The 17,806-nt window shown below is 32.2% G+C and overlaps 1 protein-coding gene across 1 annotated transcript; it reads left to right on the top strand.

The window, feature by feature from the left end:
* Positions 1-2,333: 2,333 nt before the first annotated feature.
* LOC145297528 (heat shock 70 kDa protein 4-like) lies at positions 2,334-7,170 on the top strand. The gene has a single exon (XM_080143457.1). The coding sequence runs from the start codon at positions 2,622-2,624 to the stop codon at positions 5,103-5,105; it is 2,484 nt and encodes an 827-aa protein (XP_079999583.1). The 5' UTR covers positions 2,334-2,621; the 3' UTR covers positions 5,106-7,170.
* The last annotated feature ends 10,636 nt before the right edge of the window (positions 7,171-17,806 follow it).

The raw sequence follows: 17,806 nt of genomic DNA, 5'->3' as shown, positions 1-17,806 counted from the left end.
CCCTGTCATCCTTGGCTCGGCTCTCCCGCGCTGGCACATCCTGTCAATCCAGGTGCGGCTATCCAACCTTAGGGGCTGGCTAGATAGCATTTGGGACACTAAACTGGAGTTTAGCTGATATTGAACCCCATGCTGAGTTCCACAGCAGTGTCTGTCACCAGTGTGCCCTGGTAGTGAGCGACATACACTCTCGTCATAATATTCTGCAAAATTCTCCTTCTGTGGAAAAAACAGTGGTACTTAATTTGATCCTCGTGAGATGTGCCGCCTTGGTCACAATTTCTCAATGGGTTGATTCAGGGGCTTGTATGGAGTGAGGAAGGTAACGGAATTAAGAACACCTGATTTCTTCAGGATGGCTAGCATGGTTTGTAAGCCTTTTTGGGGCATTTTATAGGCAAAAACAGGTTATCCACTTTGTCATCCTTGCATTAGCAGTCCTTTTTAGGTATAAAAGTTGGAAAAAATGAACGTTTATGGAAATTTGTGGTTTGCTGGCGGCCATCTTGAAAAAAATGGTCGCCATATTGGAATTTTTGATGGCCAGCACTTTTTTCTGAAAAAGTAACTTACAGAGACTATTGATGCCAAATTTCATGCTTGTATCACCAAATGAACGATTCTGGCAAAAAATCACATTAATCTGCTCCACTAAATGTAATTAAAGGAATAAATTGTAAGATGGTCAACATCATGAAATTTGAAATATAGATTTTTGTCATTTGTTTATATCTATATATCTATAAAAGTGAACGTGTGTGTCTGTGTGTCTGTGTGTCTGTGTGTCTGTCTGTCTGTCTGTGTACATTTCCCTACGCAATAACTCTGTCAATTTTTAGTCTATAGACTCGAAATTTGAAATACCGGGTACTGAGATTTGGGAAAATCGATGTGACGGGTGTCAGCCAGAAATTTGGCTGTTAAGGGGTCAAATTTCAACGATTTGACCTTTAAGAACTCTACCAAACTCCTCCGACAATTTTGGGTCTAGACACTTGAAATTTTAGATATAGGTTCCTTGAACCTGGATCTAACTTAATAAAGTGATTTGAGCCCGAAACTATAAATTTTAAGGGGTCATAATAGGGGTCAAATTAAAAAAAAAATTTACTCTTTTTTTTTTTTTTTGCTCAGCATACACCCCCAAACACCCGGGCAACGCCGGGCTGAAATGCTAGTATATATATATATATATATATATATATATATATATATATATATATATATATATATATATATATATATATATATATATATTAGGATCGTTGAAATATTTTTACCTTGGAAATAAAATTTACTTTTTAACAAATATAAGGTAAACTTTTAACATTGAATTAACAAGTATGCTACGGCTTTTGTCTTTTTTAAATTTCGTTACGCATGTATGTGTACGCATGCGCGTGTGGATATGCAAACGAATCCTCCAAATTTATGAGGGGGCAGTGTTAAAAAGTGTTTATGTAATAAAATTTAACACAGTAAAAACATTTTGGATGCAAGAAACAATAATACTACTGAAAAAATAAAATAAAATAAAAAAGCGACATGGCCGCCAGCGATTACAACATCGAATTAATGTTCGATTTTCATTGCTTTAAAAAAAAAATTTTTTAAATCATTTTTGGACAAGAAATATAATTTAAACCCCAAAATAAATTTTATCTAAAATTGTGGGTGAAAATCAAGCGAAATGAAAAAGTTATTCCAATGGTTGCTGTATTTTTAATTGTTTTATTAAATAAAGTACTTTTGCAATATGCAATAAAATCAATTTCTATATGAATTTAAACTATGTAAGAATTTCTAAAAAAAAATTGTTTATAATTTCATTTTTTTTTTTTTTTTTAGTTAATTTAAAAAGTAGGTGAAACGAAACATTTCCTAAAAAATATTAATTATTTATTAGGAGTTTAATTTCTTCAAAACGATAATTATGTGTTTCAGGATTTTTTTTTTTAAGACGAGGATTGATAATTTGTATTATTTATATTATTAGGACTACTGACTGCTCTCATCTAGGATGTTATTCTCACGACGTTTCGGCCGATGTATCGTCCAACTTTCTATAAGTGTGTCTTGGCGAACTCGCGATAAAAAATTTTGTGCTTTAAATAATACAAAGAAAATATCTTATCTATCTTTTTTAGGACATCAGAATGGGGAATGAATTTTGAGAAATCTCTAAAAGTAAAATGGCTGTTTATTTATTTATTTTTTTACTTTTATTGCACTTGCGGTGATCCATAGAATTAAATTTTATGTAACGACACAAGATTCTTTTTTTCTTTTTCTTTTCGCTACACACTCCGAACGATGACGTATTATGACGTAGGCGAACGAAAGCAAGAACGCTAACTCTGGGAGCGACTTCCGGAGAAAGAGTTACTTTCATACGGAATTTTCTATTCGAGTAGTTTCACGTGTCGTCGTCGTCCAGAACTTTCTACAGATATATTTAAAAACTACCCGGTAGATCGTTCCGGAACTGGAGAGCAAGTGAAAACAAGAACTTCTAAACAGGTTGGCCGGTTATTTTTTTATTACTTTAGACCTGACGAAAATCCGCCCCCGTGTTGACTATTCTTATTCCGTTTTGTGCCTGTAAAAATAAAAAAAAAAAAATGTCGGTGGTGGGCATAGATTTCGGCGGTCAGTCATGTTATATTTCTGTCGCCCGGGCCGGCGGAATAGAGACTATTGCTAACGAATATAGTGACAGGTGTACCCCAAGTTATGTGTCTTTTAATGAGAAATCTAGATCTATGGGTATATCGGCCAAAAATCAGGCTGTGAGCAATTTTCGTAATACAGTGTTTGGTTTTCGGCAACTTCTGGGCCGCAAATTTAGCGACCCGCAGGTCCAAGAAGAGGTCAAACATTTTCCTTTCACTGTCGTGTCGGATGGGGATGATAACATAATTATTAAAGTGAACTATATGAATGATGTACAGTCATTTCGGCCCGAACAAATGACTGCTGTATTATTTACGAAATTAAAAGAGACTGCCGAGGCAGCTCTGAAAACCAAGGTAGTCGACTGTGTCGTGTCCGTTCCGGCTCATTTTACAGATGCCGAGAGGCGGTCCCTGCTTGATGTTACTAATATGTGCGGACTTAATTGTCTGAAATTGATGAACGATACCACGGCAGCGGCCCTGGCATATGGTATTTACAAACAAGATCTACCGGAAGAGAAAGAGAAATCGAGGAATGTCGTATTTGTCAACATGGGCTACACCGCTCTCCAGGTGTGCGTGTGTGCTTTTAATAAGGGTAAGCTGAAAATGCTGGCCGTGTCGTCCGACCCCTATCTTGGGGGCCGCGACTTCGATCGGATTTTATCTACTTATTTTGCGGAAGATTTCAAGCAGCGTTACAAGATCGATGCTAACACCAAACCGAAGGCTCTCATCCGACTTATAAACGAATGCGAGAAGGTGAAGAAGCTGATGAGTGCCACTACGCAACCCGTTCCACTTAATATCGAATGCTTCATGGATGACAAGGATGTGTCTGGAACCATGAACCGAGCCCAGTTTGAAGAGATGTGTCCGCATTTATTTAAAAGGGCTGAAGATACCATGAAATCAATTTTAAGTCAATCGAAATTACACTTAGACGATCTCCACTCTGTTGAGATCGTAGGAGGGTCGTCCAGGATTCCGGCCATTAAAGCACTTGTGAAAAAAATCTTTGGAATGGAGCCAAGCACAACACTTAATGCGGATGAAGTTATTGCAAGAGGATGTGCCCTTCAATGCGCTATCTTATCTCCTACATTCCGAGTACGCGACTTCTCCATTGCTGACTGTCAACCGTACGCTATTACCATGACTTGGGTTGGCGGTGTCGCTGAGGACAATTCTATGGAAGTGTTCCCCCGCTTTCATCAGTTTCCTTTCTCGAAGATGCTGATCTTCTATAGGAAATCAGAGTTTCAGTTGAATGCTCATTATTCACCCAATGAAAAAATTACAGTGCCGCGAGCGATGCTTGGTTCGTTTAAGATTTTCAATATCCAGCCACAGGCGAACGGCGAAAGTTCCAAGGTGAAACTAAAAGTACGAATCAACATCCACGGAATCTTTAACGTTACTCAAGCTTCCATGGTTGAAAAGGTGGATAACTCTGATAATAGCGAATCCATGGAAGTTGATGACAGAAAAGACGACGAAGATGATACGGATAATAACCAGGATAACTCTAGAGCGTCCGATCAAAACGATACCGAAAGTCCGATGCAAACAGAGGACGGTTCCGGCAAGCAGGCGTCTGGTGACAAAAAAGAACCAGCTAATAAAAAGATGAAAAAGATAAGGATGGTCGACTTGCGTGTCGAATCCATCGTGCCGCAGTTTAGCAAGAATGAGTTACAACTAAGCATCGAGCGAGAGAACCAGATGATAATGCAAGACAAGCTTGAGAAGGACCGTGCGGATGCGAAGAATGCAGTCGAGGAATATGTTTACGATATGCGCGACCGTCTTTATGGTGCCCTCGAGCAGTATGTTGAAGAAAAGCAACGGATCGATTTTAGCAGCATCCTAAGTGATGTAGAAAACTGGTTGTATGATGAAGGTGAGGATCAGATGAAGCAGGTGTATATTGACAAGCTTGCTTCTCTCAAGAAACTGGGCAACCCGATTTGCCACAGATACCAGGAAGCCATGGAGCGTCCAGGAGCTTTCCAGGCCTTTGGCAGTGTCCTCCAACAAGTTCGTAAGTTTCTGGACCTCTATTTGCAGAAGGACGAGCGGTATAGCCACATTGAGCAGCAAGATGTGAAGAAAGTTGAGAAATGTCTGAAGGAGAAGTCTGAATGGTTTGAGAGGACCCAGAACCAGCAGAATCAGCGCAAGATATTCGAGGACCCATTGGTTAGCTGTTCAGAAATCAATTCTCAACGCTACAACCTCGAGTCGTTATGTTTGCCAATCATAAATAAGCCAAAACCTAAAGCCGAACCTCCGAAAGATAGCGAAACGAGTACGAAGTCGAATGAACAAAGCAATCAGCAATCGTCGCAACAGCAGCAACCTCCATCTTCTGAGGGATCTTCATCAGCTGCGGGTGAGAAACCAGACCCGGTTATGGAAGTGGATTAACTTATTTTAAAAAAAAGTATTTTTTAGGACTTGAACTTTTGACCAGTGATGCACTGCTATTATGTAACCCCCTTTTTTTTTTTTTAGAAAGGAAATATGTGGCAAAAAAGGTTTGTGGTCAGGAGGTAAATATCCCTTCCCATAACGTTACAGATGAACTACTTACTATACACAACTTCTTTGACAACATGGCCAAAATAAAGTTAACAAAAAAATTTAATTTAAAAAAAAAAAAAAAAATTAAATACAAGCATTATAAAAAAAATTTTTTTAAAAAGGGCCAATTGGTAAAAGATGGGGGAGGGGAAATCACTCAAGACCAAAAAAAATTGGTACTTGTGCCAATTAGTGATGCTTGAAACCATCACATTTCAGATGAAAACATTATTACATACTTTGGTTTCATGTTGAAATTAGTATAAATTTTCAAAATTAAGAAAAATGATCCAGTAAAGATGTGCTAGGCATATTTTTAACAAAAAATTATCCACAATTTTGTTCCGCCATTCTGTATTTAAAGATGGCGGAATTAGAATTATTAGTCAAAATGATTGTTGCAATTTCATCACCTGGATCTTCAGAACTCTCCAACATTAAAACATTCAATAAATTGATAAGCTCGATAAGTTTTAGTTTTATTTGTAATTATTTTTCTACTGGATCATTTTTTTTTGTAATTTTTTTAATTTATACAAAGTTCGACATGGCACGTAAGTACATAATGTTTTCACTTGAAATGAAATTGTTTAAAACATCACTAATCTGCACAAACACCAAAAAAATGTTTTAATTTAGCAGTAACATCTGAAGATTTCTGTTGGTTCAAACAAGCTCTAAACTTTTATCTCATTCTGTATCAGAAGGTGAAAGTCTTATAAAAATATATGACTCAAGAAATAATACTTCTAAAAGAAAAAGGAAATTATTAAAACAAAAACAAAAAAAAAAAAAAACATGAAATGGACCAAAAAGTATGAAAGATGACCGGTTAAAAAATATATGTATATAGATATATATACATATATTACACATACACATTAGAAAAACCCAGAATATGTTCCTTAATGGGTGCTTGTGTATTATAATTGGATATCAAAAAAATGAATTTTAAGTTAAAAAAAAAAACTATTACATAATTGTGTCATGTTGAAATAAGTAAAAATTACGAAAAATGATTAGAGTAGAAAAATAATTACAAGTAAAAATCAAATTTATCAAATAAGTTTTATCAGTATAGTCAATTCAGTGTGACAAACCGATTTATCTCCCTTGTTTTCAGGTAACTTCTGCGATTTCAAAATGAAAAAATGGTGGATTGGGAATATATGATAATAGCAATGTATTTTTCTAAAATGTTCTAGCATATCTTCTACTCAATCATTTCTTGTAATTTTTAAATTTTTTATTGATCTGCTAAAACTATCTTTTAGAAAAAAAAAAAAACATAGCTGTTTATCGTATAGTCTAGATCCACCATTTTTGTAGTTTAAAATCACAGAAGTTAGCAGAAAAAGATGTTTGTCATACTGAATTGACCACAACAGAAGTAACTGATGAAACTGCATTAGTTGATAAATTTTACTTTTTATTTGTAATTTTTATTTTTTTTCTATCATTTTTCGGAATTTTTCGAATTTTTTTTTTTTTTTTTTTTATTAATTTTGACATGACACATAATTATCTAATAGTGTTTTTACTTAAAGTCCAATTTTTTATAGCCAATTATAATGCACAAACTCCCATTAATTTTTCTTTTTCACAACTATGCTTTTATTTTTCCCTCTTCTCCTTAAAAACAACAACAACAATAATAATAAAAAAAAAACTCACATCCAGCTATAGAATGTAAGAATATCTAAGTTTTCTTCATGTTGGACCATATTTTTTTTTTTTGTTTTTTTTTTTTTTTCTCCCCCTTAATTAGTTGATTTCTGTTCAGCATGTATTGATTGATTGATACAATGTATTTTTAAAGCTTAAAGAATGTTGACAAGGCTTGCCTCTCCATTCTTGGAGGTTTATTATGGATCACAAGAAATGAATAAAGTGTAGTTAAAGAATCTGCCTACATTGTCAATTGGTCAAATTTTAATGTTACCACAAATTTATGAGTCGTTCCAAAAATAAAGCCTCCTAAAAATTCTTTTTTTTTTTTTTTTTTTTGTAGCTCAGTAATTTAAAGAACTACGAAAACAGGAGTGGTACCATTAAAATGCGTTATCGTTCATGCTCCAAAATTTATTTTTCTACATAGTCACCACTCTTCGCGATGCACTTTTACTAGGAATTCAATGATGCATCTCTGCTTTCTGATGCGCATCTACGGCAGAGGTTCCTTTCTTAGAGTCTCACACCGTTAATATCTGCAACAGAGAGATGGAACTTTCAGATCATAAATGCATAAGTCATCATAAGAATGCAGTTTTCAATCCTCTCTGATCCATTCAGGCAGAATAAAAAAAAAATAGGAGTCATTACTTTTGGAACGCCCCTTGTATAAAACTCGCTGCTCTACTCATCCAAATATCTTACACTTTGCACACATCTGAGCTTATTGGTATCTCCAATAATTGGTATCCCCAAACCAAAGTTTTATTTTCATTATATCATATATAAAACAATTAGGTGCTTGTCCAGAATTCTCCCTATATTAAAAAATAAAGAAAAATCTGTATGATATATGTACCCATGATGGAAAGAAAATATTTTAAACAAGTCATGAAAATTGAGCAAGTAGTTTTATTTTCAAATAAGAAAATCAAATTTTATGGGCAAATTACAAGAGATGATATATCACGATGCTATCTTGAAAATATTCTGAAATGACAAAGGGGATAACTCTAAATAGTTCAAACTTGCGAGATTTTAAAAAGCCATGATGTGGGTTAAAAAAAAACCATGCACTTAGAAATGATTTTCCTTATAAAAATAAAACTACTTGATCAATTTACGTGATGTTTGGGATATGATATTTTCTTTTCTATCACGGGTACAGATTTTTCTTTATTCTTGTTTTTTCATTGGATGGATTTCTAAACAAATGCCAAATTTTTTAATGAGTTAAAATATTATTTATCTCAATTAACTGAACATTCATTTCCAAGGCAGATTTAATTGTTCTCCTATAGTTCCTCTCTTGGGTGATTTTGCAACCAGTTCTTACAGACTTCTGCTAAGAGAACTATTCCAAAGGTAAAGCCGCTTTTTTTTTTTCTTTTTTTTTTTTTTTTTTAATTCAAAAAGTTGAAGAACTATGAATATGTGAGTGATATCTTTAAACCGAGCAAACTTTTGTACTCTAGAATTTATTTTCCTACATGGTCAGCACCATTCTACATTTTGCCAGTGATGAATAATGGCTGAGCGTGGGTATCCATAGTATGCTTTGTCATGCAAGGGTCATCCCAAAAGTAAAGCCTTCTGTTTTGTTTTGTTTTTTTTTTATCTTTATTTAATTCAAAAATGGGAGTGCCACCGTTAAAACAAGCAAGAATTTTATTTTCTATAAAGTCATCACATTCTCAATGCACTTTTGCCAGGAATTCAATGATGCATCTCTATTTCTCACAGGAGTTGCTTTCTTAGAGTCTCACACCGTTAATATCTGCAAGAGAGATATGAAACTTTCAGGTCATAAATAGTTCAGTCATCATAAGAATGCAATTTCCAACCCCCTCTGATCCATTCGGGCGGAATAAAAAGAATGGGAGGCATTACTTTAGGAACTCCCTTTGTATAATAAATACATCTGGACATAGATTCCAAATCCTACCATTAATGTCAAGTTATTTTTTAAGAAAATATTTGTAAGGCTTGAAATGAATGCAATATCTGGTGCTTGTCAAGAATTCACCCTACTTTAAAAAAACAAACTCACAAAAAATCTGTATGATGTACACAACTGTAATTTAAAAGAAAATATCATATTCCAAAAATCAGGTTTTTCTTTATTTTTGTTATTTAATATAGGGAGAATTCTGGACAAGGATTAAAAATTAATTTGGACACATGAATTTTTGCAAAAAATTATAACTATTAAAAGTTCATTGAAAATTAGAAAATTTGCTATCACATGCATTCATTCAGAAACCAATTTTTGCAGTGTATAACTAAAAATATTTGGCTAAATTCCGGCATAGCACTATCAGAAGCTGTGACAAGGCAAATCAGTTCCTTCACTTTTATTGTTCTTCAGTATTTCTATTGTGAAGCGATTTATTGAAATATATGAAGAGGATATTATTGAAAAATATGCAATAAAAATAAACAACATTATACAGATAAAAATAATTAGTCTTTACATTCACTTTTAATAACAAAATTTTTTTAAAAATTTATTTTATTTGGCATTTTATAAGGAATATATATGTTTATGAAATTATAAAAATAAAATGATTGAAATAACCAAATTGCAAACATCATAAAAAAAAATCGTATCCAATATATAATATTCCCAAAATTGTTTTAAAAGATTATAAAAAGTGTTTTTCAATAATTCTTAAAAAATAAAACTAATTTCAATAATTCTAAATTAAAATAAGACCAAAAAACTTTTCAATGATTATTAAATAAAAAAAAAAAAGAATGATAGGAAAAATGTAATAAAAATAGAATACATGCACAGGAGAGATATAGGCATGAGAGAGAAAAAAGAGCAAAGGAACTAATTTGCCCATTCACCGCTTCTAGTAGCACTATGCCGAAAGAAAGTACATTAGCTGACTATAGTCACTAAAAATGCAGGCTTGAAACCAGAAGAAAAATTGTATAAATGTAATGTTATCTTGTGATAGATAAAAATTAATTATAATGGAAATAATGATAATTGTTAGCGCAGACCGGTTTAAATATTGGTTAGAATCCCATTACACCCCTATCCCCTGCAAAAATTATAAAATTAACATTGAAGCACAGTTTTGACTGATCATATGTTTTACTTCAACAGCTAACACATTGAATGGTCTTAATATGATTTATAATAAATTAGATCCAGCTAAATTTTTCGGTGCTTCCACACTATCAGGACAAAATTTTGGAAATCGTAATACTGAATTTCACATGAAAACAATGATATCTATGTATTCCTCGCATTTTTAAAATGATCATATAAAAAAATTACGATAATCGATAAGATAGAAAATTATTTATTAAAGAAAATAGAATTTGAAGAAAGCAATCGTATTTGCTTATGTAAGACACAGGTGAGTTCAAAAGGGAGGTAATGTTCCGTTTCGATTTAAACAAGATGGACACAATTTTTCACTTAATACGATTAAAGTTTTTTTTTTGGGGGGGGGGTTCAGTAATATTCAGGTAATTTCTACTGCATAATTTGGAAGCTAACATTGAAATTTATTAGAATTGACAAAAAAATTCAGGAGAAACTTGTTTTTTATTTGAAAACTCCATTTATCGGCTACAAAATTTCGTTATGATAGTGTAGGAGCGTCAATTTTTCTTTTAATACAAGATCAATAAAAAAAAAACTTTCAGATTTATACCATGTAAAAAAAAAAGCAGAAACTCCTGTTTCTGAATTGCTTAGATGAGGATTGATTATTTGATTCTTTGGACTACTGTTCTCATCTTGAGTATCATTTTCACAACATTTCAGTCAATGTAATCTCCGACCTTCTTCAGGCTTATTATTAAACTCTGAAATCTGCACAGAATTTGGACCAAGTAAAGAATAGATACCCTGTAGCAGAAGACGACAACCAGCGCACATTTCAAGTGACACCGGTGATTCGACCTTGACATTGGCACAAGCACATGGCGTTGGTTGTTTGTAAACACATCAAATAGCAGACATGGTTGAATGTTTAAATATATTTTGTTTAAATATGTTTGTTTTGTTACTTACTTTAAAAAATGTTTTGTAAATATATATTTTTTTATTTTAAATCTTTAAAAGTTTTGTAAATATATTTTTAAAAATCTTGCTCATGAACATTCGACCATGTCTGCTATTTGACGTGTTTACAAACAACCAACACCATTGCTTGTGCCAATGTCAAGGTCGAATCACCGGTGTCACTTGAAATGTGCGCCGGTTGTCACTGGTCGTCGTCTGCTTACAGGTTATCTATTCTTTAATTGGTCCCAGAATTTAAAATGAAACTCTTTATTTAATTCACAGATGTAGCACGCTCTCATTCCATCAGCCATGACTGAATAAAAGTCCTTAGTAATTTGTAATTGTATTTTCAGTCACCCACACTGAGGAATGAACCTTCAAAAGAATGTCCATTTTACAACTGAATTTTTTCAAGTACTCTAACTATGGTGCCATGGATTCTTAGTAATAAATAGCAATATTTATATTTAGAAATAAAATAAGTTTAAGACTCCTAAGATTCATACTAGAATTTTCTGCAAGGACTCATGGCTTAGTGGTTAGAGTACTTGAAAAAATTTTATTATATTGCACCCAATATATAATAGTGATTTCAAAAGTTTAAAAACTGTATATATGATTTGGGTGCCATCCGCTAGAATAAAAACCAAAACATTTATCTCTCTAGCGGTATATGATCTAAAGACACATGGATGTCAAACCTTTAAAAATTAGCAAAGTTAACCTTATAAGTGTATATCTGCACATGTGTAGAGGAGACAAATTATATCGACTTGCACTTGCCAAGTTTTAATTTTTCAATTTTGACTTAACAGCTCCACGGGTCCAAATATCCCATAGATCAAGTTTCAGGTCTAGACCAAAAATTCACAGTAGTTTGGTAAAAACCATTCTGCACATACTTAAACAGGCAAGGTCACTTATATATTTAAAAAAAAAATCCACACCATTAAATGCACCTTTTAAAATACCTATGATGGATAAAAAAAAATCTTCTGTTCATCTATCAGATCAGTGCAAAAGTTTTTGCCAGTTTGTACAAGGGGTATTTTAGACCTTTGCAATTTATTTTATGCATATGATTATTATTTAAATATCACCATGATTAATTTATAACTTTTTCTTTCAGATTATTAAAGTACCATTCATATTTTTCTGTAATATGTCACCCATGCTGACCTGGAAACAACCTTTCATCAACAGAAAAGGAGTCCTCTTCCATCAAGATAATACTCATCCTTACTTAACACTAGTGACTAAAGATCTAGGAGAATTTGGTTGGGAAATCATGCCCCATCCTGCATATTTTCCTGACCTAGCTCTCTTGCATTATCGCTTATTTCAGGGATTACAAAACCATTTAGATGGCCTTAGGTTAATATCAGAAGATGAGATTGAATATGAATTCAATTCATTTTTCACATCCAAACCTAAAAAATTATACAAGTGAGGTATTTGTAAGCTCGTTGACAGATGGAATCATGTTCCAGTTATAGAGAACAAACATCGTTACTATGAATAAAGATTTTTCAGAAACGGTTTTTTATTTTCAAGATGAAATTTTAAGTCTGCAAAAACTTTTGTACCAACCTAATATATATACTTCAGAAAAAAATTATCTAACAATCAACTGGTATGGAAACCTGTGATTATAAGTTTTACAAGATATTACTGGCAGTGATATTCTATAAGTACTATCCCACCTAAATAAGCATTGCTTGATATACAAGATAGAGCAAATAAATCAAATTTTAGTTATTCAATAAATTTAAAAATTTATGACGTGAAATGTTTAAATTTCAAATCCAAAGATTTTTATTATTCTATGTAAGACAAAGAACACATTTGAAATATAACTCCTTATCCTATAGGATTTCGATGTCTACCATCTCTTCAGTGGAGAAAATATTAGCAAATAGTTATAATGGTTAACACCTTATCTGCTAAAGTCAGTGAGACATGGAAAATCACAAAAGTTGTTTAAGTATTTAAATGTCATAGAGTAAGGAAAGTTAATGAAAACATATAAAAATTCACATCCAAATTGCATGGTAAAATCCAAAGTGAATGTCTTTGATAGCAGTGTGGTAAAATGATCCAAACTCTATGACATTTAAATACTTCAACAACTTTTAATTGTGATTTTCCATGTCTCACTGACTATTTGTTAATATTTTCTTCTTCTCTGAAGAGATGTTAGACATCGAAATCCTATAGGATAAGGAGTTATAATATTTCAAATGTATTCTTTGTCTTACATCTATATATATAAAAGCGAAAATGTATGTTCGCTTTTTGTGTATGTCTACAAAAGGCTTTTTTCGCTGGATTTTTCGGTCGGCTCATTCCTTCTTAAAACTTTTTATATCACGTCTAAATGATAATATCTATGAGTTACGAACGGGGGTCGCTTGTCTATTTAATTTGCCAGACTTTCACGCGTTATTTTTTCCAGAGTTTTAGAGCGTCCCGTGTATCTTTCGCTTTTCAGTATAAAACAAGCGAAAACTGGCTTGCAGCCGCGTCATGTTTCAAGGTCAAACATCACGTGACTTAAGGTTCTCGCACCTGTTAATTTAATTTTATAAACGTTAAATTAAGAGGTTTTTCATTCCTCTTCTCTCGTGGCCGAGATGGCTAGGTCCCAGGGTTTGTTTTTTTTTCATTTCGTTTCCGTCTCCACGGCAAAGGTTCGGGGTTCAAGCCTACTTTCCTACTAAAACTTTTTTTTTCTTTTACACCTCCAAACACCCGGCCAACGTTTTTTTTTTTTTGTTTTTTTTTAAACAGGGTTGTTTTGATCACCCCCCCCCCACACACACACACACACGCCTACAAACACCCGGGCCATGCCAGGTACCCCCCCCCACTAGTAGAATGATAAAAATCTTTTGATTTGAAATTTAAACATTTCACATCATAAATTTTTAAATTCATTGAATGACTAAAATTTGATATATAAGCTACTTGATCAATTTACATGATTTTTGGTGTACGATATTTTATTTCCGTCATGAGTACGTACAACATACAGATTTTTTGGTATTTTTCTTTTTCCATAGTTCTGGACAAGTAAAAAACAATTAACATTGAAAATTTCTTTTTTTTTTTTTTTTATATAGCAATTTCGTTCAACCAGTAATTTAATCATAAACGGATACTCTAATGATTAAATTGAACTTTAAAATCCTATTTAAAAAAAAAAAAAAAAGACCCATTTTAAAAAGAAATTAATAATTTGCTAAAGAAGGATATTTTACATTAATTCTAATTAAAAAAAAATGATTAAATGTTCAAGTTAATAATAACTGATAGAACTTAAGTTCTGAGAATTATTAAATAAAACAATAAAACCGACACATTAACTTTAAAGTTAATTTTTTTTATTGGCATGTTGCATAAGACAGATCACAACTAAAAAAAGCATAGTTATTTAGTTTGTTTTTATACAAAAGTACCTGATTTAATTTTTATAAAATAATTTCACTAAATGTTTGAATTAATAATTGAACTAAATGTTCAAAATAACAATTTGACTCAGTGTTTTAATAATTTTACGAGATGTTTTGATAAATAATTTGACTAAATGTTCAAATTTATGGATGATGATATTTAATACTTCTAAGACTAAGCTTCTTTTCACAATTACAAAAAACTTCAACTACAAATTGGCCCCAAGAAAGAGTCTGAAATCTAATAGGTTCCTCACTATCATACAAACTTCAACCTCTGTCCCATCACCGCAATGTTGCATTCATATGTCTGTTTTACAAGTACTTTAATAGAATGTTCTCTGATAAACTCATAACACTTTTTTTTTTTTTTTGAAAAAATTATAGCTAAATATAGACATATAAAATATTTGCTTTGTTATCTAAGCCTTGATTAAACAAAAAATAAATTAATATATCTAATTGAATAAATGCAACATTTTTTCACACTTATCCTATCTACTTTAACATAGCTCCTCTAATATACAACATAAAATTTTGAAATACTGTATATATAGTAATCTGCAAATAGTTTTAAATATTCCTAATTTGTATATTTTTATACAGTTTACAATTAACATTTTATAATATACATTTGTAATTTGCATTAGTGTATTTTTTTTTATATATACACATGCAGTAGTAAAATGTCTCGCTGAGAACAGATAATACATATTAGTCTTAGCCAAAAGGTCAAGGAACCATAAAAATAATGTTTTCATGAATAAATATTCTAATATGGATAATAATTAAAAAAGACAGACTGATTTAATCCATCTATATAATACTAGTGGGACCTGTGGAATTTCTACAGCGGCATTTTTTATATGTAATATATTGCTGCTGGGCATTCTGTGGACGTTCAGTGTGTATGGAGTCCCCACAATATTATTGTAACCCTTTTGTTAAAACTGTCGAAGTATTTATCTGAGTGATCTGGTTAGTGTAGTGTCAGAATATATCTGGTTATTACAGTTTATTTCCAATATCCTTATAGGAGTCTGTGACATATTTTCATTGTATGGACACCTGGTGCGAACGGAAACCCCACAATATCATTATACCATCTTTAGACAGAACAGATGCTACCCTTGGATCCCAGCCAAAAGACCAAGAAGGTGTATTTTAGTTTCACGTACGTTCCAAAAACAACAATTTTTTTTTAATTTAAATGTTTTACATTGCGCCTTTGGTGATCGGAAGATCCTATTTATTGAAACAAGAATAGGTGATAACACACTGTGAACAGTAAATTAGTGTATAGATATGATAATTTAATGTTCGTAGTATGTTACCACCTTCTATGCTCCTTTTTGATAAACAGAATCTCCCGATCGAATAATTTATAATTTAGAAATCGTGACATGTATACACATGAATGTTAAAGGTACCATGGTATTAATATATTGATTATTTGGATTATTCGAACTACTGTTCTCACCTTGAGTGTTATTTACACACTGTGTCAGCCGATGTAATTTTCAACCTTCTTCAGGTGTATCTTGTCGAACTAGGTAATCTTTCTATCGAACTTGGGAATCTGCACAAAATTTCAAACAGAATCCTACATTTAATCCATTTTGTGCAAAAAGTTCTTGCTTTATTAGTTAGACCTGGGACTTGTTGAATGATGTGTTAATTTACTGCAGTTATTTAAAAAAAAAAAAAGAAAAAAAAGTTTAACTCAATCATTTTTTTTTTTTTTTCAATATTAAAAGAAAATATACATATGTACATACGTTAAAGGTACTGCTGTATTAACCCTTTATGACCTGGTCGAACTAATTAGTTCAGTCGTAAATAAATGAATATAACGGCATAAATAAAATGGGAATTGATTCAAACACACCTTGTACATATTAATTAGTTCAGCATCTGGGTGAGTGCTTGATACCTCTAGATTGCAACTGCCTATTGCTTACATTCAGTATGCTGCCATCTGTCTCAAAGAGTGGAGGATTTCGATTATTGTCATGAACACATTTTTTTTTTTTTTAAAAAACACTATTGATAATAATCAAGGTAAGTTTATGAAATGCAAAAATTCTCAGTGGTACGAGTAGTTTAACTATTGAACTTCATAATTTTTTTCAGTTTGAAGACAATCATACCATCATTACCCTTTAAACTAAAATTAATAAATATTTTTTTAATCATCTACATCATGATTCAGGTCATAAAGAGTAATATATATATAGATTCTGCTTTTCCTGTTTTAGTTGACAGAGATGGCGGCAACTGGTGCAGCATTTAGCAATGTAGCACCACCACCCCCTAATCTTTGAGGGTTAAGGGACTTGTGAATCATGAATTTCGATACAAATTTATCTTTTAAAAATGACTAGATAAAGTAAACAAAAGGAAAAGATTAATGGTATGGGTGTGATTTGTTTTTAACTTGGAAATAAATCACAATTTGTTGAAAATCATGGCAGTCCCCATAAAGTAGGGGGGTCAGCTGAACACAAAAACTTTTATCCATGAAAAAACAATATGCTTTAACAGAACTGTTTGTTATATTGAAATCAAGATATCAAGACATTTATTGAACTAAAAAAAAAACAAATTTATATAAATAAAACAATAGACATATGTATGTGTCTGTCTGTCTGTCTATAAAAATATTTAACTGATAAACTCTTAAACTATTAGTCACATAAAACACTGAAATTAACAGAAAATTATAATCATACACCAAGGATGGTTTATAACGAGTAAAATCTTTGTTTGGATGGATGAATAAGCTGTACAGAAATTTGTCAGCAAGTTTAAATGCAAAATGTTCATTTCAACGTGCCAACATATTTCTATTACTTCATTCATAGCTTGAAGTGGTGTAATTTTAAATCTTTTTTAGCTATCTGTTGATAGCTCAAACAGCAGGGAACATGTCTGGAAGACTAAATATTTTGGTTTCGATTCCAGCTGATGACACCCAAGTCATTTTTTTTTTTTTTTAACTTTTGAAATCAGTACACTATATATACAGGGTGTTCCAAAAGTCTTGGGCAAATTCCAAGTCCGCATAACTGCTTAATTGTGAATGGTAGTAAGATGAAAGCGGTGCCATTTTAAAGCTACCAGATGTGTTTTTTAGTTCTAGAGATATTCAATGTCAAAATGTGCCCAAGACTTTTGGAACACCCTGTATAATAATCAACAGAGAATTGGCTCTGTAATAACAAATATGAAATATGCCTAAATCAAAATATATTTAAGTGTGTTTTACGACCGAGCAAGGCCAGGTGCCCCACCTGGTAGTAATTAATAGAATGTCTTTTTTCAAAACTAATATGCAAATAAGTTAATCTTGTGACTGACATCGCATATATGTAAGCAGTATATTAAAAAGA

Source organism: Euprymna scolopes, chromosome 18 (genome assembly GCF_053919585.1).
Source record: "Euprymna scolopes isolate OS-2025 chromosome 18, ASM5391958v1, whole genome shotgun sequence".
In the NCBI taxonomy this organism is placed as follows: Eukaryota; Metazoa; Mollusca; class Cephalopoda; order Sepiida; family Sepiolidae; genus Euprymna; species Euprymna scolopes.
This window is presented reverse-complemented; position numbering and strand designations above follow the sequence as displayed.

Coding starts and splice junctions, on each gene's coding strand:
- LOC145297528 (XM_080143457.1), top strand. CDS start 2,622: ATGTCGGTGGTGGGCATAGATTTCGGCGGTCAGTCATGTTATATTTCT.